Source organism: Pholcus phalangioides, unplaced genomic scaffold (assembly GCF_987345545.1).
Source record: "Pholcus phalangioides strain wild (caught in Gottingen) unplaced genomic scaffold, Ppha-v1.0 ptg000004l_1, whole genome shotgun sequence".
In the NCBI taxonomy this organism is placed as follows: Eukaryota; Metazoa; Arthropoda; class Arachnida; order Araneae; family Pholcidae; genus Pholcus; species Pholcus phalangioides.
Window position 1 is genome coordinate 21,363,459 of NW_028301597.1, and position 25,524 is coordinate 21,388,982.

The 25,524-nt window shown below is 32.7% G+C and overlaps 1 protein-coding gene across 2 annotated transcripts in view; it reads left to right on the forward strand.

The window, feature by feature from the left end:
- Positions 1 to 1,009: 1,009 nt before the first annotated feature.
- Positions 1,010 to 25,524, forward strand: part of LOC149086748 (bifunctional purine biosynthesis protein ATIC) — a 45,166-nt gene continuing 20,651 nt past the window's right edge. Inside the window, exons 1-3 of one of the 2 annotated variants that reach the window (XM_089231107.1) lie at positions 1,054 to 1,162; positions 6,190 to 6,316; positions 12,413 to 17,405. In XM_089231107.1, coding sequence (XP_089087233.1) covers positions 12,805 to 14,631 — 1,827 coding nt within the window. In that variant the 5' untranslated portion in view covers positions 1,054 to 1,162; positions 6,190 to 6,316; positions 12,413 to 12,804 and the 3' untranslated portion in view covers positions 14,632 to 17,405. Of the gene's footprint in view, positions 1,163 to 6,189; positions 6,317 to 12,412; positions 17,406 to 25,524 lie in introns of those variants that run through there. The other variant, XM_089231108.1, reaches the window with a different exon arrangement.

Consider the following 25,524-nt stretch of genomic DNA (forward strand, 5'->3'; position numbering starts at 1 on the left):
AAAAATCTATACTTATTTTGCATAATAACACAGACAGGAGGGCCCCAAGAAAAAGTCTATGGCCAAAGAGGCTACAGCCTCGGCGCAAAAGCCTTGCAAGACGCTGTAATTAAAAATTATTTTTGTTCTTAAAATTAGGTGGTTGCTCTTCAACTGTTAAAATCTTTATAAAATACAATCTCGATGTAATGCAATTAATCTGCAAAAATTATTCATCCCTCCGAGAGCCCGTCGCACCTACTGAGGAAAGGACGGGTATAATTGGGATTTTTCTGTGACCAGAATCTGTTGTAAACTATTATATGCTTATGGAGAAGTAATAGTTCTCGTTTGATATATATTGTGATTTATAATGACAATTATATGAAATAATGAAATAATTTCATATAAGACATTGAAGCCACTGCGAAAAAGGTTTTTTTTTTGTGTGAATGCAATTCTGAAACTAATAATTTTTTAAGAAAAAAAAGAATTGGCGACGGTGAAATTATTTTTATCAAATCAACTATTGATAGTTTTTAAATTAATTATCAGCAAGCAACGTCATTTTCTGCATCAGTGAAATTAAAAATATATATAAAAATAAAGCCAGACATTTGCGAAAGGAATCATTTTTTTCGAAAACCGAAACCCAATCCCACCGACAACATCGGGTCGATGCCAGCGAATTTTTTTGACAATTGAAAAAAAAAAATTTGAAATTATTTACAAAGAAAACAACCATAACTTTTCTGTGCAAGTTTAAGAAAATTAAAATAAATGAGAAATATAATGAGAGCACACATGGATAACGATTCGACATCTTAAAAAAAGCTGAAAGCTATTTTGTTTTTTCTTTCAGTGAAATCTGTCCGAAACCGAAAAACATTTCTCTCACGAGCGAAATTTTTTAAAATTATTTTGATGTTTTTTATTTTTTAAAAATTTTTGTTTTTCTTAGATGAACTATTGATATATGAATTTTATGTTTGCTTTGGAAAGGACCGCGAGCGGAAAAGGCCTCCGTCCAACGGCGAGAGTTTTTTTTGCAGGGACTCCTTGCCTATCCTCCCTATCATCAAGGTAGATGCTGGCAACACCCGCTTTTCCTGGTTTTTTTCAACTTGTGTTTTGGGAGTGTCTTTGCAAAGTGGTGCAATGATGGCGTCTTTCGGCAGTATTGGTGAGTGAAAAAGTTATCGATCAGCTGTAAAATTTGTTGCCGAATATCTAATTTGCGTCGATCTCGACAAAATATTTTGATTGCCGATTTCAGAAAAACACGTGATTTTTCATCAACTGTTTACGATGACCTTTAAAAAAGCTTGTCTTTATTTTTCTCTCCCTAACAATGTTGTTTTTTTTTTTTTAAATGCCTCCCTGTTGTTTTAAAAGGATGCCCAGACTATTGTTGGAGTTTTTAATTATTACTTTCTCATTTATTTTTTTTTTTTTTTACTTCGAAATCAACTTTGTTTTCGAAGTTCTTGATCGGGGCATTAGTTTTTTTTTTATCTTGATCGGATGTTTTTTAAGTGTTTTTTTTTCTTTCCCCCTTCCATATCATTAAATAGCTACCATCACAAGCTCGCTTCTCTCTTCTTTTTTTTTTATCTTATCAGTAGGACTCATCCTCTCAGACTTTGCCTTTTTCGAATTGTTCTAGCAAACTAGAACCACTTGTAAAATAATGTGTACAAATAATATAAATGAGTTTCATTAAGAGTTGAATTAGTTAATTATTTAAAAAAAAAAAAAGTAATTAAGTTGTATTTAGAAGAATGCGGTGAAAACAAAGGGGTAGGGGGGGAATGAATGTATTTTTTCTTCAGAAATCATTTTTTTTTTTGATTAATTTCTAATCTTGAGTACTTAAAATTTTTTTAAAAACATTTTTGAAATTGAATTTTTTTTTTAAACACTTTCGTTTTTTATTTCCTGGAGATGTCAGCGCTAACGAAATGGTCTTTTTTTTTCAGGGGGCAGTTTTAAAAAAAAAAAAATTAATTTTGTTTATTAATGGTTGTTTTAATGATCATTAAAATGACTGATTAATAAATTTCAATAATTATCATAAACCAATGATTGATAGGTATATGTAGATGTATTGCTATATCATTTTTTTCATCACTAATTTATTAATGCTGAATTTCATTAATAAATTAGTAGTTTTTTTTATTACGTTAATTTCTTTTATAATCATTAATTTTTTTTTTCTTTGACAAAGCAAGAAAATATTTTTTCGATGTAAGGACCAGGGTTTAAGCTACGGTTGCATTTTTCGCAAAATGCGAAAGAAAATCGTAGAATGCAAAAAAAGTAGCAACCACTTTCTCAAAAATGCGTACAGGAGGTACGCAATGAGTAGATGTACAACCATCAATCATTATATTAGCATTGCAGCATTTTGCTAAAGCTTTTCCCCCCATTTTCGCTTTTTTGCGAAAGGAATTTTTTGTCCAGCTTAAACCCTGGTAAAGACTTACTTTTTTTGAGCATGACTTCCATATCCTGGGAGTGGGGGGAGAGGGCAGATCACCATGGTGATTAAACTATTCACGTTAGGGCATAAAATATTTTACATAATTGTATGCTAATTAAATCAGGACGACGTAAAAATTTATATTGGCATAAGCGAAACCAATATGGGAAGGAGTTACCATGTCCTAGAGAAGAAGAGGAAAACCTCATGATTTTGAACATTTTTCAAAAAAAATTATATATACACACAGAAAATTGGTAATTATTTGAAGGGGGAAAAAATACAAGTTTGAGTTTGTGTGCAAGAGTGAAATAGAACCCATGCAGAGTGGGTCATTATCGGTTAACCCCATGCATGATTCGAAAAGAATAGATGTTTCGGAAGGGTAACTATGCCTAATTACACTAAAAATGCCAACGCTTGTTCACTGATGCCTGCCTTCTCAAAAACATAGTGGACAAAAAAAATTCTCGTCTTCGTATCTCTAGATTTTTTCGCACCACAATTTTTGTTCCTACTACATACACACACACACAGGGTGCATAGCAAACAGGGTATGACATTTTACTGGTGAACCGTTGATCCTAGATGTACACTTCCGATGAGAAAAAATGTCCAAGTAATGTGTTCAGTACTCAGTTACATTATTAATGTTTCAAGGGGTTGTATAGTTATTAAAATAAATAATTAGCTTTTTGTACCATCCTCATGTGTCCAAAAACTGAATTAGAAAGTTGTTACCCTATCTTTCCCGATGTTAACTAAAAAAAATTCCACATTTCTAAGTGCAATATTCATTGAGATATTAAAATTTGAAAAAAAAAACCCCGCCATTAAATGTGCAGGAAAACTATTTTACCCGCATTTAATGCTTAAAAAATAATTTTTTTCTTCTAAAAATGAAACATTTCGTCATAAATTTTTTGGAAAGAAACCAAACTTTTTTAAAAGAGAAATTTGGAATATAAAGGGTGTCCTGTAAGTCCTGATTCAGCCTTAATATCATCAACTATTTGTCAGATGGGTATGGTTTCAATTTAGGGAACAACTATAGTATAATTCCTTTTTTTTTTTTGGCAATGTATGTGAGATATCTTGTTTGGCAAGAAAACATCCAAAACTATGGCGAGAGGTCGCCAAGAGTGAATGGAATCATGTTTTTGGGAATCTTTCTTGCCGAAGAGGAAAATCACCAGCACATCTTAAAAGGGGTAATACTATGGCTGCAAAGACGATGAAAAAATTATGATAAAAAAAAAATGGCAATAAAAAATGAGGAAAAGAATAACAAAACAACAATCTTAAATTAAGTAAGGGATCAGATTTGGACTGGAAAGCAATAAACAAAACCTCTCTTTTAAATAATACAATGGTCAGAGCCAAAAAAGGTCAAAAGAGCTTTCTGGGTTTTAATAAAATTATGATTGCCATTGCCGGATAAAAACGATAACAGCTGATGTGTAAAAAATGAATAAAAATGAAATGTACAACGTGATAAAACAAATCTGAAATAAGATATTCAAACAGGAAAAATAATGTAACATGCTGGGGAAATGGTATACATGATATAATGTAATGAACAAAAAAAATCTAAAATAATTGGACTTGATTCAAATGCTCTATGCTCGCCTATTATGACTAGTGACTTCTAGGGGGTGATGTCACCTGCAGACAACAACCAACAGTAAAAAAAGGAATGCAATCCAGAAGCCTAAGGAAATAATTGCAGACAGAAAAAAAAGTGCACATGGAAGAAAATAGCCAACTGAGGAAAACTGCCTACACGTAGAGATGAATCCATAAAAAATAAAATGCAGGAAAAAGTGGTTATACTATAGCTGTTGTACATAGAGATGCGAGGTGAGACGATGTAAAAATTGGAGAATAATCGAGAACATTCATTTTTCTTTTGAATAATTAATTTTTTTTATTAATTTTGTTTATATATGAAATATAACCAAGTTTTCATAGCTGAAAACATTTAAAACAAAGGCTGGTCTGATTTTGCTCAACCTGAAAAAACCCACCAAAAACTACACCTTAAAACTGCATTTACTCGCAAACAGTATGTTTTATCTAATGCTATCTCAGTCATACTATATCTAAAGAGAAATACATTAATAAATCTATGTATTGAATGCAATTCAGATTATAGGGGGCAAAAAAAAAAAAAAAACCAAAAAACAAGCGGAAAAACACTTGGAAAGAACAACCTCATTTTATAATCCCATTTATTTAACAAGATGCAAAACAATTTTGTGTAATGATCTACCAAAGGATACAATAATTACATAAAATATATAATTGCTATATATTACTAGGTCTATTATATTTATGTAGTTAAGCTACAGCATAAATAACTTGCTTCCTACATACTCCAGTATCATAAACCTGAAAAAACCCGGGTTTTTGCCAGCCCTGAAACAGCCTCTGTCATATACAAATACAAATACAAATACAACGCCACAACAGGCAAAATGCCCAACGAGGTGGCTGATAAAAAGATGCCCATAAAAATATGGTTGTCATATGTTTCAAAAATACAGCAACCCAATTAAAAATGCAATTAACACAGTGAGAGGCTTCAAAAGTTTTTGTTTTTAAGATTTTGAATACATTTAAAGATACTCAAATTGTATTAACTTAAATATTTTTATCACTTGCATTTCTTTGCAAGTTGTGCAATTCAGCCTGTTGGTTTCATTTTCTTACTTTTAAAGTTTAATATTTTAGGCTACAAACTTCAATTTCCCCCTCCCCCCTGTCTTCTTAAAGGGGAGAGAGAATATTCTCTAGAAGGACTATTATAAATTATTGGAGAATGTTCTTATATCCAAAATAATAAGCATTCTCAAGTTATCTATGATAGTCCTTCCAGAGAATAATCTCGTTATTTATAGAGACTACTATTTATTATAATACATATTATTATAAATATTCTTGAGAATTTCACATCGCTCATTACGAAGTTCATAGATTCTCTACATATTTGGACCATATGCGAAGAAAGCATTTAGTGGGAGGGATACATGGGACTGGCACCTCATATGTACATGATTCAAGGGCATCCCAAGGAATTTCTTTGTTTAGACTATTCATTAATTATTGGGGGGTTGAACCTTGCTGAGTCTCTAGATTCTATAGTCTAAGTGCAACCTAGGCACAATTTGCATTCTGGGGATTAAATTTGTGATTAAAAAAAACTAATTCAAAAAGGTGACAAAATGAGCATTTTTATGAAAAGAAGTAGATAGTTGAAATCCATGGTTAATTATAATCCCTGATAAAAAAACAAATGGTGAATAAATAGCTATTATACTTTGTTGTCATGGCAATCCGAATGTAAAAGGAATTTATCAGGCATACCCTGTTCATGTTCGAGTTTGCCTAAATAAAAGTTTTAAAGTTATCGAAATTGAGACCTCTTCATTTAGTTGGCAAGATATACTGACTAGAGATTATGGCATGAATAAGTGCTTTCATCCCAATAATTACATCAAATACATTATTGCGAAAAATAGAACAAATTGTTATAATAAAATCACAATTTTTTACTCTCTTACACACTTTATAATTTTTGTAATGTATCTTCAGTAAGGAAAAAGAAACTATTCAGTTAGCATTAAATATGTAATTTATTGCTTTTTTAAAATTTTGGGTTCTTGAATAAAATATAAATTTTATTACATCCTTTTGACAAATTGTTATTTTTTTTCAACCTTTTCAAGCTATTTTAAGTGTATCTGACAAAACTGGACTTCTGGAATTTGCTAAAAAATTGGCTGCCAGTGGCTTGAGATTAGTTGCATCAGGAGGAACTGCTAAGACACTCAGAGAAGCTGGCCTCAAAATTCAGTAAGTTTTAACATATTCATTGACATGAAATGTATCGCTGAACTTTGAACAATAATAAGTGCATTGGAAACAAAATTAATATATATTTTTTAATACTCGTATTGATCTTACCATGCTACTTGTCCTTCATCGTTATTGTTCTTCATGCAGAATATGCCAAATAATCTTGCAGAGATTTTTTTTTTTGTTTCATTTGGATGTGGATAGTCATTTTCCCCATTAAAATATTTTTTGCAGAGATAAGTTGCACAATTTATTGTTCCTCTTAGGTCCATAGAAAGAAGTTTTACTTATGGATTTAACCTATTAGTGCGCAAATTTTCGCTTTGCTGAAGAATTAGATGTAGCATTTGATGGGTATGAAAAAGAGCAAATAGAGGAGTGTCAGCAACGCTACTTTTATCTTGGGGTGATCAGATTTTAATGAGACGAAACTTCAAGTCAATTCTAGTCAGATATCAATATTTCTTGCCAAATATTGCAAGTAGTATTTAGTAAGTAACACATCGAAGCTTCAAGGTTCCAGATAATCCAAGGCGAGGTGCTTGGATTACTTAAATTCTTTTTGCAAAGTTCTCTGTTTTTCATTAATATCAAGTTTTTTTTTCTTCTGTCTCATGTTTCTTACAAAATAGGTTTTTTTCAGTCTTAAGAGGGTTAACAGGGACTGAAGGGGCCTTGATTCCTAGACCCCCAAAGCAGAATGTGTCAAAATTTGCGATGTACGGCGCAGAACAATTAGCGCTACTGCAGAACAATTTGGAAGAATTTTAAGAAAAAGTGCAAAAAACATTATTACATGTATGGGGATTTTTAACGCAGAACATTTCCAGTCAGCTGAGGACTCGTCGCAGAACAAAGCTAAACATTCTGCTTTGGGGTCCTAGACTTCGTTCTTCTGCCTTTCAGGTCAGAATTTTCACAGACCCCCTCTATAGTAAATTTATAGTTTACAGGAAAGAAAAACCATTCATATTGGCTTTCAGGCCCATCAGTCATGCTTACGAAGAAACATGAGCCTTAGCAAATGTGCAATGAGTTAGAGACAGAACACCCCCAACCTAAAAAGTTGTTTTCTATTACTTTTTAGATAACAGTTTTCATTAATCTGAGCGGGTCTCTTTCTTGTTCACCTCTGAATTATCTTTACTCTAAGATATTTACAAGCAGCAAAAATATTCGGCTCTTCCCTGGTTTTCTTCAATTGCTGCAAGGATTGAAAAAGTGACAGACAATTATAAAAGAATAAACTGTTATAGATAATACTGGCAGCATCAAAGAAGTAACAAACCATTGTAAAGGCATGTGCATGTCTTAAACGCATTGTAAGGGAACCACAGTAACCGAAGTAAATATTCCGAAAGTGATTGTTGGGGCCCAGGAACCATAGTTTCCTATGGGGTTTTCCCCATTTCGGGCATTTGCCCAGTTCTGATGAACTTTTAAAGTAGTCTATGGTTCAATCCCGGTCCTGTTTGGTATATGTGCAAAATTTGGCAACGATTGGTGTAAAATTGTAGATTTGTATAAAGAACAAACATACGTACTTTCACATTTATATATACGACAAGTAGCATAACCTACTAATTATGTGTACTGTACTCCTCAGACTCAAAATTCAGCCAGGTGACTTGATAAGTTTTTGAATTGGAGGTAAAGTCACTGTATACATATTCAGGATGCTTAAGCAATAGGGTATATGACATTTTACTGGCAAACCATTGGTCCAAGAGCATACTTCAAATTAGAAAAAGTGTTCAAATCATGTGTAATGCACAAATATGTCATTCATGTTGCATCGGATTGTAAAGTTATTAAAATATGAAAATTAACTTTTTATACTGTCCTCATGTGCCCAAAAACCCCAATCAGAAAGCTGTTACCCTGTCTTCTCTCATGGCAAATAAACAAATTTTACATTTCTAAGTGCGATATTCAAATTACAAAAATGAAGGAAAGTTGGGTAAAAACAGCATTAAACCATTTACCCACATTTAATGCTGTTTTTTCCCAACTCTCCTCCGTTTTTGAATTTAAATATCTTGGTGAATATTGCACTTAAAACAAAAAAAATTTTCAGTTGGCATCAGGAGTGACAGGGCAACAACTTTTTGATTGGGGGTTTTTGGGCACTCGAAGACAGTATAAAAAGTTAATTATCATATTTTAATAACTTTACAACCCGTTGCAACATAACTGAGTACTATACGTGAATTGGATACTTTTACTAAATAAGAGTATGCCTCTAGGATCAACAGTTCGCCACTAAAATGCCATAGGCCCTGTTACCTATGCACCCTGCATGTCCATGAAAAACAAAGAAAATCCACAAAAAAGTACCTAAGAGCAATGACATACAGAAAAAGTTTGGGTGTATTTCTTCTGTCATGAAATGTGTTCAATTGCATTCATGTGGCCAGGTGCAGCAAAGTGTTCGTAATGACTTAAGTTATTTGAATTGTCCAAAAAGTAATATTCATTTCATAATTAAATAGCAACCAGTATGAATTTTTGATAAATAAAACTTTGTTTAACAACTTATCTTGCTTACACTACTTTTTTACCCGGTCACTGTGCCAATTCAAACACATGAGATAAAAAAATGTAATGAATTATTGGATACTGGTCTCGGGTTCCTCCGCTTATCTGTTCCTCGTTTACTAATTCCATTAAATGTGAGAGAAGAATTGTCCATTATAAGTTCATTATTTGAATGTAGCAAGTCATCCATAAAGGTGGGGATAATGTTATGGATGAATCTGCCGATAGTGTTGAAATTTCTACTTAAAATTCTTCATAAACATGTTAAACTACGCCTTCCAGTTTTAACCAGTCATCTGGCTATGAAGGCATAGGATGTAAGCTGATTTTCAGTCCAATTATTTCAATTTTTGGAAACTAATTAGTAATTATTTCAGATATCAAAATTTTTTTATTGATGATTTGAAAAGTTAAAAACGCAGTTAATAACATGATGAAGTCAGTTTTGATATATTCTTAAAAAATTTTAATCAGGAAAATATATTATATTACTTTTAAATTTTTAAAAGAAAAAATAAAGGGGAAAGAAAATTTTTTTTTAATTTTCCAGATGACTGGTAAAAGGATTTCATTATTGATGAATGAAATTTTAATATGCAAATTAAATGCTATTGCAGATTATACGATCATGCAATGTCATTTTTTTCTCGAACTAGCCAAATTTACATCCGTGGATTATATTATTTTATTTATTCAATATTGCTTGGCCGAGGCCTATACAAAGGAACACAGTGAAGTTTGACAGACGATTGATGTTACAAAGGAAATCAGAAACTGTTGTACAATCAATAATGCTTGACAGGTTGTTATTCAAGTCGGTTATTGTTCAAGGAAAGAAACTAATTCGAAACAATCTGTGGATGCAAAGATGGGTTTCAATTTTTGTGAATGGTTAATTCTTTTGAAAAAGTATGAATCTGGAGTTGGAAAATTTGAAGTGTTGATATGAAAATGGCCATGGCATAGCTGCCAAGTCTCCTGAATTTTTCGGGAATCTCCCGAATTTTAGCTTCATTGCTCGACCTCCCGAAAAGTTCTTAAATCTCCCAAATTTTTACGAAAATCACAAAAATCCCTAATTGTCCCTTAAAATTCCCTACTTCATTTAAAAAAATCCCCACTTATGAAAACAATCCCTAAGGAATTTCTTGTGGGGCATGAAGCCTCTTTTTTTTCCCTTTTGAAATGACGTCATACGTCGTAAATGGGGAAATTCCCTTTTTAAGGAAGTTTTACAAACCCTCTGATGGTGACAAGAAAGTAGTTTGTCTTATTGTGCAGGGAAATGGCTTAGCAGCCAATAGTCCTGGATAATAATTGAAGATTATAGTCACGTGCATGTGGCCAAAATTTCTTTTGTTATAACGTGCGATATAACAAAACACGAATACTGATAAGCAAAAACATATTTAATCAATTTTAAAGATACTTATTCCGATGAATTTCCTTCATACGTTCCAGAAGAGGGCCGACTTTTCCTTTTTTTGTACAAGTTGTGTTATGGACATAAACATCGGTCATGGAAAGACTGCCATCATCACTCGTGAAATTAAAAAAAAAACATCAAGCAAGTGTCACAAAAAGTCAGTGTTCTTCAAAAATTGATGTAGTTTTCCTTCATCTTCGGATGATTTTGGGGTCATTCACTCAGAATGTTTGTGCACAGCGTTTCTGATTGAACACAATATTTATTTTTACATCATTGAAGTTTTGGCCTCCAATTTCACTTGTTTTTTGCGTAGGAATTTTATTCCCAAGGATTTAACTTCCATGTGTGTAAAATCCCTATTTTAGTTTGACTTCAGTTTTTGAGTAGGTATTTTATTCCCTACGCTTTTAACTTTTATGTTTGGAAAATCCCTATTTTATTTAGAAAAATCCCTATTGTATTTATTAGGGAGTGGTTTTAGCATAAAATACGGGTTTGCTCGAAAATCTCCCGAATTTTCATTTTCAAAAGTTGGCAGCTATGCCATGAAGGATTTTGGAAAGGAAAGATAATCGAGAGAGATGTATACTGGTAAAAAGCGGTTGCATATTGAATTGGCGCTTGAGTTCAGTGACGGAGGCAGAGGATGACCAACAGTTTAGAGTGAGGTGGGCAGATTTATTTTGAATAGATTCTAATTTGTCTATGTTTGAGAGAGCATGGGGGTCCTAGATTTCACAGGCATATGAGAGTACAGGAAAGATGTAGGTTTGGAAACAGATGTCTGAGGTGACACGAAGAAAAAGTTTTTGTAGACACGTATATGAAAGACGTAATCAACATGGAGATTCCAATGGAGGCCGGTAGAAAGCATTACACCCAGATATTAATTAGAAACTTCTGTGATTATAGAGTTATTTATAGTGTAAAAAAAATCGAAGGGAAATTTTTTTGCGAGTAATTTTCATAAAGACTGTTTTTGAAGAATTGAGGGGTAATTGCCAGGATGAGCACCATTAAGAGACAATGTTGAGGTTATTTTGGAGAGATGCTTGGTCGGATTCATTGTGCACTGTTTGGTAGATGATGCAATCATCTGCAAAGAGTCTGATATGGCAATTTATGGAATTAGGGAGATTGTTAATATAAACAATCAAATATGCAGGAAATTACAGTAACTATTTCAATTTTTTTTTCAGCATAAAATACTTTCTTGGGTAGAATTTTTGTCTCTTCATAATTTAACAACTTATTTATTATTGTTTATATAAATCTGGTAGGGACCGTAGTGCAGCCATAGTCAATTTTATTTTATTGAGAGGAAAAACCCCACATTTTTGCATATTACACTTATTTCATGGACCTTCCAGGGAGCTCTCACTGCCCATTTTTTTAGAAGCTTTAGAAATGAGTTAGCTATTAATGGACAAGAAACCTCTGCCAGCAAGAAACAAGAACTATTTTTAAAAGTTTTTCTTTACAGGTTAATTCATGATTATTTATATTTATTCTTTGCACACACATTACAGAAATGAATTTTTTTTTTACATGATTGAATAAAATATATGCAATAAGCAAAAACTTGTGCATTACTTTTCATTCTGCGTATGAATTTTTTTCTCCTAAGTTTGCCTTTGTCTTTTACTTTTGAGGACATCTAGACTTTTATTCTCAAATAAGTCCTTCAGTTTCGATTATTCTATTAATTTAAATAACTTAGCATGTGAATTATTACACCCTTATTATTATTCCTAATTAATTTTTAAAAGTTTGCATCTTCCCTTTTAATCATTTAATTTTATGGCTATTTTTGTTTTCCCTCTTTATTTATCGTTGCTGTGGGATGTATTTTCTAGTGGTGGTTGGTTAGAGATCTATCTTTTCTTTTAAGTTTTGTTCAATGCAAGTAGCTGTGCATGAGACGAAAAACATTTGCCTTTTTTGTAAAAAACAAATTGCATGTGAAATTCGGGAAGCTTCACACTCTGCAGTTAGACCAGAAATAATTGAATATAGTGTTATGCACCATATTGTTTGTTCCTCATCTTTTATCAATTGATTTAGAGTAGAAGTAAAGTTCGGGGTTCGCTGTTGTACATGACAGCCTTATTTTTACATTTCCACAGGCAAGGAGCCAAGAAAGACAGTACAGTCATAGCTGGAAAAAGATAAAAACCTTGCAGCTCTGTCAACACGAGGGAGATAAGTCCTGCGTGACATTGATGCCATTTAAGTAACATGTTCCATGCACAGTTTTATATGTAGAATTGAAATTTCACCTCCAAGATTTGGTCCCCCTCCATACACGCTCCCATTGGTATATTCTGTCACTCGAGTTTAATATGATCTATTCCACAGTAATCTTCAGGAAAATATTATTTCAACAGCTTTGATGCACATTCTTGTATGTGCTATGGTGCTATTGCCACCTTGACTAGATGCATTGCTATAAGTCAGTTGGCCAGAGCAATCTGTTTTTGAAAAGAGCAGGAGCTCTGTTTATATCTTTTAGTTTGGAATGCTGTCTCTGGCTATACCCGAAGACAAGAAGCATGTGTGTGAGTTATGTCACCAAGGATTTGCAAAAAAAAGTCTTCTCTATGAACATGTGCAGATGCACATGAATGAAAAGCAGTATGTGTGTGAGATCTGTCAACAGCAGTTCTATCACTTGGATCACCTTAATCAGCATTTAGTGTCTCATTCAGACTCAAAATCATTTGAATGTGAACTATGTATGAAACGATTCCCCTACAGAAGTCTGTTCAATATCCATTTGCGTATGCATACAAGAGAACGGCCTTTTGTCTGTGAATTTTGTCATAAGGCATTTGCTCAGAAAGGTAATCTTGTTACACACTTACGAACTCATACATATGATAACCCGTATGAATGTGAAGTTTGCCATCGCACATTTCCTCAGCTGTCTAATCTTAACTATCACATGAAGACACATAGTAAAGATGAAATTGCTAATGCTATGGGAAATTGTGCACTTCCCATTCAAACATTGCCTTCAACATCAAATTCAAACATGTTATGTGACAAGGATAATCAGCAAAATCAACTAAGCGTTCAGTCATTTAACCACGACCTCATTCTTGACGATCCTGCATTAAGGCCTTTACTTGGTAAACCATATATTTGTGGCATCTGTGACAAGACCTACAAGCATAGAGGTAGCCTTTGTGCCCATTTCAAGAAACATACGGAAGAGCAAGGGTTTAACAAGCCGTTTGTTCCGTATACTGCATCTCATAGCGTGTTTTCTCCAAGAAACAACCTTGTATCTAACGGTAAGGACAGTAAGCCTTACGAGTTTGATACCTATCATTGGATTTTTCCTCACCCAGACTTCTACTACCAGTTGTGGTCTCCCAAAGAGGAACCTCAAAGAAACGATCAGGATAACAGTGGTTCCATCCAGAATCTTGCTGCAAACAGAGACTCTCAGCTCTTTCAAAAGAATTCTCAGGAAAACGCCATTGTGGCACAAGTGAGTAATAGTTTCGACATGGATACAAAAAGGCATGATAAGTTCAACCCTGTTGCTTTCAATAACTATGCAGTGAATGAGCCAGGATGTCATATTGCTGGGCCTTTCGAATGTAAAACTTGCAAGAAACGATTCACTACGAAAAGTTTCTTGGTCAGCCATGTTCAGACGCATGCAAAGGGGACAGTTCATATGTGCGATATATGTCAGAAGACATTCTCCAGTAAATCGCACCTAGACTACCATGTTCAGACCCATTTCGGCCCTAAAACTTATAAATGTGCAATATGTCAGGAACAATTTCCAGACAATCCAGCTCTTCAGGTTCACTTGAGAACCCATGCACAAGAGAGGCCATTTGAATGCCAGTATTGTCAGAAAGGATTTACCCAGAAAGCGGCGCTGGAAGTCCATATAAGGAAGCATACGAAGGAAAAGCCGTTTGTCTGCGATATCTGTCACAAGGCATTCTCTCAACTTGGCAATCTAAAGTGCCACCGGAGAATCCATACGAAGGAAAGACCATATGAATGTCCTATTTGCGAGAAAAGGTTCACTCAGGGTGGTAGCCTCACATGCCATCTGAGAACTCACTACAAGGAAAAACCATTTGAGTGCGACATATGCCATATGAGATTCACACAGAGGAGTAATCTGTCAGCTCATCAGAGAAATCATGCTAAAGTGAGGGCACTGATGTGTGGCATACCACCGCCACCATTTATCCCAAAAAATCCTCTTGAAAATCAACTTCCTCCACCTCATTCACAACCTAATGAATTGCTCAGCAGTGCTTTCAGTTCTGAGCAGCAGCAACAACAGCAGCAAGATTCAAGGTTAACCATGTGAGGCAGACCATTCTATGGGGAGCCCACTCGGGAAATCACTTAGTGGAAGTAGTGCAGAATGTCTTACCGTGAGAGATATCCCTTCTATTTACAAAACTTCCAGTTATGCAAGACACTTGTTCCGGGAATTTGTATATGCTTCTAATGGAACTTTCAGCCCTAATGCAGTGATAGGAAATACCATGTGTTACGCACTCGTATTTTGCTAGCGTGATTTTCCGAACTTGAATCTTAATTGAATCGTCTAAATTATCAATAGACATTAATGAGCAGTAAAAAGAAAAAAACATTCTTCAAGCAATGTGGTATCAATTTAGCCACATACCAATTTTAGAGTCTTTGGGAGAGACGTTTGGAATTTTAACAGGCTATACTCGTGCTGTTACCTTCTTCCTGAATTTAAAAAAAATGCATCTTGTGGCATATAAGAATGAACTAGTTCAAAACTGTGGTTGGAGAAAGAATGACATCAAAATTGAGAGACTTTTTTTTATCCTTTGACCTCATGTTAAGTGAGTGCAAAGCAGAACTATCTAAGAATAGACATGATCTTATTTTGTAGATAGATCTAGTTTTTAGTGCCATTTTTATTCATATTTTCTTGTGGATCTACTGAGATGAAGAAATTGTGAAAGAGCTGCAAGGTAATGCAATGAATCAATGAATATGCAAAATATTTTCCTGCCAGAGATGAATTACTTTCCTAGTGTTGAAATAAGCAAATTTAAAATGAATAAGAATCGACTCACATTTGTTTTTTTTAAAAAAAGATGATTAACATTGAATAACACCTAAAAACTCTGATATTGTCTTGCATATGAATTTGTGGAGGTATTTTTATGTTTTAATGAAAAAAAGTGGGTGAGAGATGTCATGTGTACTTTTAAAAACTTTCATTATGAGTTGGGAGAAAATCATGGAGTCGAGTAGTATACCTTATACATGTTGTTGGAGTACAAGATTCTGTACATATCTGGAAGAAATTCTCTGTAAAGGAAGTATTTAGTCTTGTCTTAACAGTAGGGTTAGGTGATTCAGGAATAATCTCAATAAATCATGTAACAATGATGCAATTCTTCATTATATATGAACTATACGCAGTTGTTTACTGTATCTATTGAAGAAAGAAAAATCAGGGTGAAGTTTTTGTTTCATTATCACCAATTTCATTGATTTTTTTTTTCTGGCCATTTATTTCAAGTTACTGTTAACTATTTTTTTAGGAAAAAAAGGTTATGGTTTGTTTTTGGTTATGGGTTTCACGTGAGTCTGAAATAGTACCTATTCAGAATTAATACGATTCTGACCATGTGCATTTTTTAAAAACTGTTTGACTGTGTGTGTGCTTCTATGCAAATGTAATAAGGGAGTCTTTTGGTTATGTGCGAAAATATATGCAAATTATTTGGGTAGGCGTACATCCGGTGTGTAATCATATGAAAGTATATTTTGTTAAAAATATGATAAATTTTTTTTTATTGTTGTACTTTTTGATTAAAAAAAATATCTTCAAGGTAATCCATGAGTTTATATTCATGCATTATAATTTAATTTAAAATATTCCTTGCATAATACAATCCAAAATCCTAAGCTCAATCTGAATTTCATTTGAAACTTGACAAATTTCTCTCGAAAATAGCTTTTTCAAAGTCTTATCATTCATTTTATAAATGGGTGGTATAAAAATATCCATAAGATGATCTTTGATCAGCAAAAAATATATGTCACATGTTAGCGAATTTCATATACTGTAATAATATGCATTTTGGATTTTAGCCATACTAGATGGATTTTTAAACTCGTATTCAGCTGTTAAAATTTTAATTTTTTTTTCTGTTTGCATTTTATCACTGTAAAAGCTTATATCCTGTGAATTTTTTTTAGTGTTTTGTTTCATGTTCTCACTTTTGAGAATGTAATTATATAATATTCAGCTTATGTGATGTCACAAGTGCAAGACTACTTCAGAGTTATGGATTAGATTCAGCTGTTGATTTTTTTAAATTTCATTTTTTGTGGTTGTCGTATTGTCCTGTTATCCTTTACATCATGTTATACAATATTATAATGTTGCTTTTTTTTGCTTTGTTATAAGTCCATGAATTTGCTTTAGTTAGTGCTTTTAGTTTTGTTAGCATTTTTATATTTAGTAGAGCTACCTGGTTATGTTAACTCTTTTAAACTATACATATATATCATTTTTGCATGCATTGTTGAATTTTTGTTTTTTCCTCCATTAATTGTATGTTGCATTTTTTTTTAAATATTGTTCCTGTTTCATATATTTTGACTTTTTATGATTGAAAGAAATCAAACATGGTGTTTCTTATTTTTCAAGTTTTACCAGATTGTTTTTAAAACACTTCCCTCAAGATGCTGTTGTAGATCAATACAAATCGTGATTAAGGATGTTTATCTTGAAATATAGGGCATTATTTTATTTTTTTACCATGTTCAGAATTCAATATCATTATTTTATTAATTTCTAACTAAATAGTTTGTCTTCCTGTGAACTCGAATCGAAATTCACTGAATACTAAAATTCCGAATTGACTAATGCTAAAGACAAATCAAAAAAAAAAAACCTTGGTTATATATAATTATTATTGCATGAGGTGTTTCGTTATTTGTAGGAATCAAAATATTTTACTACTTGAAGCAAAAATTTTCAGTATATTGGATATTTCAAGATTCAAATACACTCACAATTTTGGCCAAAAGCCAAGTTTAACTGGATGTGAACGAGGGTTCTCTCTTTATCTTATTATATAAAAATTTGTCCTTCCATAGACAAAAAAAAAAAAGAGTCAAGATGATAGATTATATTTAATTGGATATTGTGTTTGGCTATTCCTTTCTAAACTGATACTAATTCTTTGAACTAATTAGGAATTTTAAAAGTTCTATCTTTAGAATAAAATTTTTCTTCGATTAAAATCACACAAATTAGAAAAAATGCAATTTTTTTTAAAAAGTTTAAATTTGTGACAGATACAATAAAGTAGTAAAAGCTATAGTAGATAGATAAATTCACTAATTTTATTATTTTTTAAAAATTAAGAGTCCAAAACCATTGCAAGTGCATTGAGAACCTATCCTCTCACAATCATTGTTTGTTGCCCATCACATGCCACATCCGTTTTTCTTGTATTTTCATCTTGCTTTTTCCCCTTTTATAAATATTCATCATTTGGGATTTGTTAAAAGTTATTGTTTATCAAATGAGCTTTTTTTTAAAATTTTTTTCCTTGTATACCTTTTATCATCTAACACCTCTATTTATGCGCATGTGTGTGTGTGTATGTGTATATATTTATATATATAAGCTTCATGAATAGAATTCTAAACAGGATTTGGTTAAAAAAAATAATAAATAAATCATACTAATAGTTAGGTATACAACATAGCAATGTTTTTTTTTTCTCTTTTTCTAACCTGGTGTGCATATCAGTGTAATTCGTGATGCTTTTGGGAATTGTGATGTTAATTTTTTTAATTATTATTATGATATTGCAACTTTTAGTTTTTAAGTGTTCCTATTATGCCATCTGCTGCTTTGTAAACGAATTAAACCTTGTGAGTTTGCTTTTTATGTGCGATGAACTTCATCATCATCATCATTATTTTAAATCTATGGGAAAGATTGCTGGTGGAAATGATGCAGAAACCATGGTTTATACCGAATAGAAAACAGAAGTTCCTAACTTTGGCCCAGTAAATGAAATATTGTGATTTTCTTACCCTTATGTATTTCATGCAACCACTGTATAACAACCATTGAAATACACATGAGCGTGCTAGAGGTTAGTCCAGGTTTGAAACATGTAAGTATCTCAATTATGAGGTATACTAGATAAGAGCAGGGTTTTAAATAGTTTGAAAGGGGGGGGGGGAAACAGTAAAAACATTTGGCTTGAATATCTCGTATCAAGATAAGTCAAATATGAAACTTTTGCAGTTTTAAAGCATGTTGTGATTGTATTTGGCATGTGGGAAAACTATGCAAGGACATCCGAGGAAGGAAGTTTAGTTTAATAGAATTTAATTTCTTTATTTGTTTCACTCACTTAAAATAAAGTTTTCGCATTAGTTTTCAGGCTGAAAAGCAATGTGATTGGGCTTGATATCTTTTTAGAGCTCTGAAGTTTGAAAAAAGAAATCAATTCATTGACTGCATTTATGAAAAATTATTTCTTTGTTTTTCACCGTATGAAATGACACTCGTTAAAAATCTATCTCAGTTTGCCACATGGGTTGAGCTTGCTACTATAGTATTCTGCACGATCTTGACATCTTGTAGCAAGCCCCTGGGCTGAGATCTTTCAGAGAGAGAGAGAGACCAAACTTTTCATTGGTCCCTCTACAGTAAATTTATAGCATTGAAAGTCAAATATTTAAATGTTTTAGTAGGCTTAAATAAAAAACAAAATATAATATGATTATATTTAGATTAGAACCAGTAACTTTGTTGTTGAATAACAATAATTAAAAATGTTAATTTTTTACATCAGCTGGATACCTAAATAGATTTCAAATAAGTAATGCAAATAAAATTATTGTTTATATATGCAAAATAGTTTTTGGAGGAAAGATCATGGTGTGTGCCATCTGGCATTCAATTCAAATAGCAATGCTATAGCTCTTGGTTAGATAAGTCTGGGGCAGGCAATCCGGGTGGAAGGCATGGAAGCCTTCAGAATCTGTTAGATACTGTGGGTCTTGGTCTAGTTAGCTCTCATGTGCATTAAATAAATGTGTTGCAACAAAATGATCAAAAGATTATGGTGTGTAATGTACTTGTGTTATATTTGAATTTCTTTAAAGTTTAGCTGGGAAAACATCAAACATTTCTTGTGAGTCTGTATTCTGTGAAAGTAAATGGTGCCCTCTACGGTCGGAATATTTTTGAGTCAATAAATGTAGGTGCATTCAAGTTTTATTTTACATACAGTGGTTGCTTGCTTGTATAATTATTTATTCTATATAAAAGTTAGGCTGATACTAATTTTTTTTTTAACATTTAGTGATTTGTGCTTTGTAATAACGTTAACCGAACATCTAAAATAGTGTGGTCTCGTCAAACATCAATTTATTTAGTGTGCTGTTGGTGATTGTAGTGCTTTATATGTATATATATTATACCAATAACTATATATTTTTACTCATTTAATTGTCTTTTTTTTAGCCTTGTATGCTGTGTAAGTGATACAATGTCGGTTCAGAAAGAAATGAGGCCAGGGAGATCATAGAAATGTCCCAAAACAGAGTTTCTGGTATAATGTTTCACCAGCTAGACTACTGAGATGGCAATTACACAATTCTCTCAATAATCTAGCAATCGAGATAACTTTGCTTTCGCCAGCGGGATCTTGTATACAGCTAAAGTGTCAGAGGTGCAAATTTATACTGGAATACTTACGGGGGGAACTTGCTTATTGTTTTAGACATACAATGCAAAAAAAGGGGGGGGGGAGTCTGATTAGGCATTATACCAGAAACTCTACGACGATTCTTTCTGATATTGTATCTGATTATGGTTTTTACCTTTTATTGTTTCTTTGTATATACATATATGAATGTTTTTTGTGTATCTTCATGTGTAGCTCTTCGGCGTCGTGCCGAATAGCAGGATATTTTAATTTGTTTCAGCAGCTTTTTTTAGCTGAGAGACTGTATGGTATCATAACTCGAGGGAGTTGTGAAATTTTTCCTCTTGTAAGTATTCCAGTTGAAGAAGAAGAAAAAAATTGCATCTGATCATAGCTGTATATCAAGCCCGATGGAAAGGAAAGCAAAGGTAACTCGAATTGTTAGAATATGTGGGAGAATTGAACTTTATACGCCTCTCTGTAGTCCAGTTGGTAACAGCATAACCTGTGAGCAAAGCTTCTGGGTCTTGTGATTTTTTTTTACGACACATGGCTCAAGTTTTTTTTTTTAATGGCAAAATATGTCGTCCAAGGTGAATTTAATTTTGTTAATGGTGTTTGTAATGACACAAAACTTGTGTAAGGTTTTTTGTTTTGACCTCTTCAAAAGGTACTTTCTGTGCCTAAAAAAAGTTGCAATAATTGCGTTGCTGCATTCTGATCTAGCACATTTTTCTAAGTTCAGTTTAATTTAAAAAATTTAAAATTTGTTTTACTGTAATGGTAATCAGTTGACTTTGTTTTTTTTTGAAAGAGTAGAATTGTTCTTCAACTGAAAAAATTTGTTATGGATTTTAAGTTTCTTGATCTCACGTGTCATTTTTTTATAAGTTACTTGACAATGTTGTTTTTTTCCTAATCTAGTGAACCTTGGTTTTCATGCACATTACCCCAGCATAATTTTCCATGGCTGGTTTCATGTAGTTGTTTTATTGTTAAAATGTCAATTATTTGCAGAATAAAGGCAATTAGATGTTTGCAATTAGTGTGTTGTGTGAGTCATTTCCATAATATATTCAATAAATTATTTTTAATAGACTTTTTCTGTACAAAAGAAGAACATTTAGTTGGAATTTTCTTGATTTTCAATTTTTCCTCATGACAAAAGTTTCATTATTGTGTTTGGTCTAGATAAGTGTGTCTTAAAGTGAAAGATATCCATCTTGAGCACTGAAACAGATCTGGTGGGGAGGGAATGGGCAATACAGTCTATGGATACAATACAGGAAATGGATCCTATGAGTCAACTTGGAACCCGTAGGGAAGGTGCTACCAGGAAACTTTTTTTTTCTTAGGAGAAGGCAGTAGGACCAATTGAGTTTTGAAGTTCATTATTTAATATAGTAAAGGGGTATTGGAATCAAAAGTTGAGTATCAATTCACAGTACTGTTTTCTATGCTTTCAATATTAAAGCAGCAATCAACAATTAGAAACACACCTTTATATAGCTTGTTTATTTTATTTTTCCCCACAACCCAAGTCAATTATGGCCTTCAGTCATTGACTATTGATTCAGTAAATTCAGAACAGCATCATAACTCCCGCTAATGAATTTGATGGAAATTTGTAGAAGATTGGAAATGGAAAAGTGGTTTTTTTTTTCAAATAAATTTTTGGCACAATTCAATGAACTATTGAAGTTCAAAATCTAATTACAAGACTTTTCTTATACCATGAATAATTGAGAAAATTAATAACTTACAGGTCTTTGTAATTGTAAGTGATTTTTAAGAACTGCTTCAAATGAGGATTCATCAATATCACTAAGTAGACATAAAATCTTAATATTGAAGTGTAGGGGCAACCATTTTTTTTTCTGTTTTGGTTGAAAAATTAGTGTGGTCTCTTCCCTCTTTAACCGCAGTATAAAGAGTCACTGAAAGTATTATTTGAAGTCTGTGGTGTGTAAGTTTTTTTCTCTGGTGTAAACAAAAGATACAAAGGAAAAAAAATTCTATAGTAAGGTGAGTGGGAAGAAATGTAATTTCTCTTCCATGCTAAAATTGTTATGCCTGTTGGAATTTGGTGCGCAAGAAATAGATATAACTAAATAAATATCATTTTATTGTCAGTGGCTACAAATGTGATATTTGGTCTATTGATTGGTTTGAATTAAAAAAAAATCTCAAATTGATGTTAGTAGTTCCAACTACCAGGCTTGAATGTGGGCCAGTCTCTCATTTGAATAATATCTCCACAGAGAACTAAGTAATACTTAAAAAACACAAAAGTCAACTTTATGTAACCAGCAACTTTTACCTCTAATTTTTGAAGTTGTCATGGCGCTTCAAATGCTCATCTCAGACATCACAAATTAATATGTTATGAAGAGACAATACTTTCCCCAGCATTCACCAAATCATAAGAAATTTTAAAAAATTCAGAGAAATGCTGCAATATAATAATTTAGCAATTGCCTGCAAGGCCTCATGTTGTCATGAAATAAATTATAATCATTTACTAATATTTTTGAAACTGCTTTAGTTCGATTTAAAGGGTTGTTTGCCACCTGAGTAGAATAGAGCTATGCTTATTTTATTTAGTTTGGAAATATAGGTGTGGCTTCAGTGTTTTCAATGGTTATTGTTTGTTTCAAAGTCTGTCCTCAGTTTTTCTTCCCCTATATTAGATAAACAATAAATTGTTAAAATTTGTTGCATTTTTACGTTGTTGAGTTGAGATATGCCTTAATTTTTTTTCATGTTAGACCATACTTAATCAATTTGAATGGGCCATCTTTGGTTGATGAAACATATTCACATTTTTGAAAAAATTAAAAAAAAAAGAGCTTTTTGCACTTTTATCAATGGTTATATTAATTTTACTTGAGTTCATTTACTCTTTTGGACCCCCTTTTTCTCTGAAGGAAAATAACATCCAAACTTACTGACTCACATGCAGCAGATTATTAGCAGGTTCATAAAAGGTGTGACATTAACTGATAATCACATCCACAGCAGGTTTGTGATATATTTATTTGCAAAAACATTGGAAAATACATGTTTTGGTTTAGTTGATGGAAACAGCAATATCTGGTACATATTCAGTTAATTGAATAGTCTTTTAGTAAGCACTTGAGTATGAGCAATCAATTTGGTGAAAATGTAAAACACATTATGCCAACTGAAGTCAATATGGATGTAAATTAGTGATTCCCTACCTTCTGTGCTTATGGGCACATGTTTAAAATTTATTGTCAGAAATGGCACTTCATTAACTGTAACGTAGATATTACCATATTGAAACAAAAACTTAGTGGTTCTCTGGATCCAAGAAAAAGCCTGGTGTCGACCACAGCTATAAATCAGCTGTGCGTCACCCTATCTCTGCTTCCACCGAATGCTTTAAATTTAGCTTCTTCCTGCATACTATAGCTAACTGGAACTTTCTCCCTTCCAGTGTCGTTGATTCACCCACAGCATTTATATTTTCAAAAATTTAAAACATTTTTTCTGTCACCACCAACCAAATTCTCATGCATAGGCCTCGGCTAACATTATTGTATAAATAAAAATGAATGCTTTCCCACATTCTGCATACCTGGTATTTTACTGAACTTCAAAGATGAAATTCATGCATTATGGAACTAGTAATCTGCAGTATTGCTGATTACTAATCTATTCAAAATCCATCTCATAAATGTATTTTTAAGTCAATTGTGTTAATTAAAATGAATCAAACCACATGTATTCAACACAAAGGTCCAAGTCGATGTTTAATGAAAAAAATCGGTAGCACCAGTAGAAAATCTAAAGAAACAAGTATTTGTATCACTTTTACTGAGGGGGAGGGGGGGGGGGGAGATACAGTAATCATTGGTATGATTTAGTATGTACAAGTCCTGCAAAATGAAGGTACTGTACACATCTTGGGAGGGGTAGCAGTCCTAGTTTATGATATTCCTTAAAAACAAGCTTCACATCAGGTTGACAACATATACACAGCTCATCCGACATGGCCCAATTCATTAGAGGTTCCTCAGAGGAATACCTGTAAGGTGCACGTGTGGGTTAGTATTAGTAGTCCCAGTTTGGGAACCTCTGCTTCAGAATAACTGTAAATAAAGGGGGGAAAAAGGCTTTTTTTTAATATTGTTTGATGCTTTATCTTTTCTTTTTTTAAAAGAAAATAAGTTGAAGAAAGAATGAGAAGAATAAACAGCTACGATTCCCTACAATTTCAGAGGTGTTCACATTGGGCAGCAAATTTTGGTTTGTTACATATGAAACTTTAAATTTTAAATTAAGAAAAAGATTTGGCAGTTACATAATTTTTTTTTACACTTTTCTTTAACCATGTTATTTACCTCTTGAAGCACTTATTCCAAGAAATATAGTAATATATATAATATATACTTACTGGTGAGCCTTGACGCTCTTGATTTTTTTCCCTTGTTATAAATAGAAATTATATAAACTGTTATAAATTGAGATTCTTTTGTACTCATTTGAGGTGGTAGCGGTGTTTCATATGATTCCTACTATCAGCCGACTCCCTCTGTATTACTTCTGTGACATCCTTGTGAACTTTTTCCATTTTATTTCAATATGTCCTGCAATGAAATCACTTCAGTGACTGGTGTTCCTGAAATGGTTGACTAACCCTGTTCTAGACCATATGTTCCAATTGCCTGTCCAACCTCACCTTAAAAAAAATTTTACAATACAGCAAAACTTCCATATAAGAGTACTATCTATATAATGATAATCTGTATATAACAATATTGCTCTTGGTCCAGGAGATTTCTCATAGTGATAATGTACATAAAATTAGATGGTGTCTACAATGATAAATGCTTTTTAATAATTTTCACAAAAGAAAAATCCAAGTAGAATCTCAGTTATCTTGGGACAGATAAACCAGTGTACGAAAATTTCAAAACCTCACACATGTGAAGAACCAATCATGAAATTATTTCACAAATAATGTTCAGTGAAGGATATTATTTGTGATTTGAAGGTATATTCTAATTAATAATTGAATGTGTTTTGAACTATTAAAGATAGTTTTGCATAAGATGGTGTCTAATAATGAAAACGGAAAGAGCGAATAAAAAGAAAAAAAACAATGTATAGTCGTCTCTTGGTATTTGCGGGGTTTCCATTCTGGATGGTGACCATGAATATGGAAAATTCACGAATAACGTAAACCATGCAGTTTTACTTTTTAGATATCTTGTTTACATCTCCTTTGTGCAGCAGAAGTAGAAGGGGATGTCCAGTGATTCTCAGTGATGTTTTCTGAAAGAATATAATGTCTGTTAGCCTTCTTTTCTTCATTTCAGTTAATTTGCTAGACTATGGTAACTTCCTACATGGTCCCGCCCCCAACAGGGGCAATTACTAAAATTGGCTAAAGTCTTAGAGCCTTGACCGCATTTGGTTTGAAGGAAAGAAAGAGTATGGTAACAAGAGAGGCTTCCTTTTCCAATTTTTCTACATGTGGAAAAACGTACCATAGATGG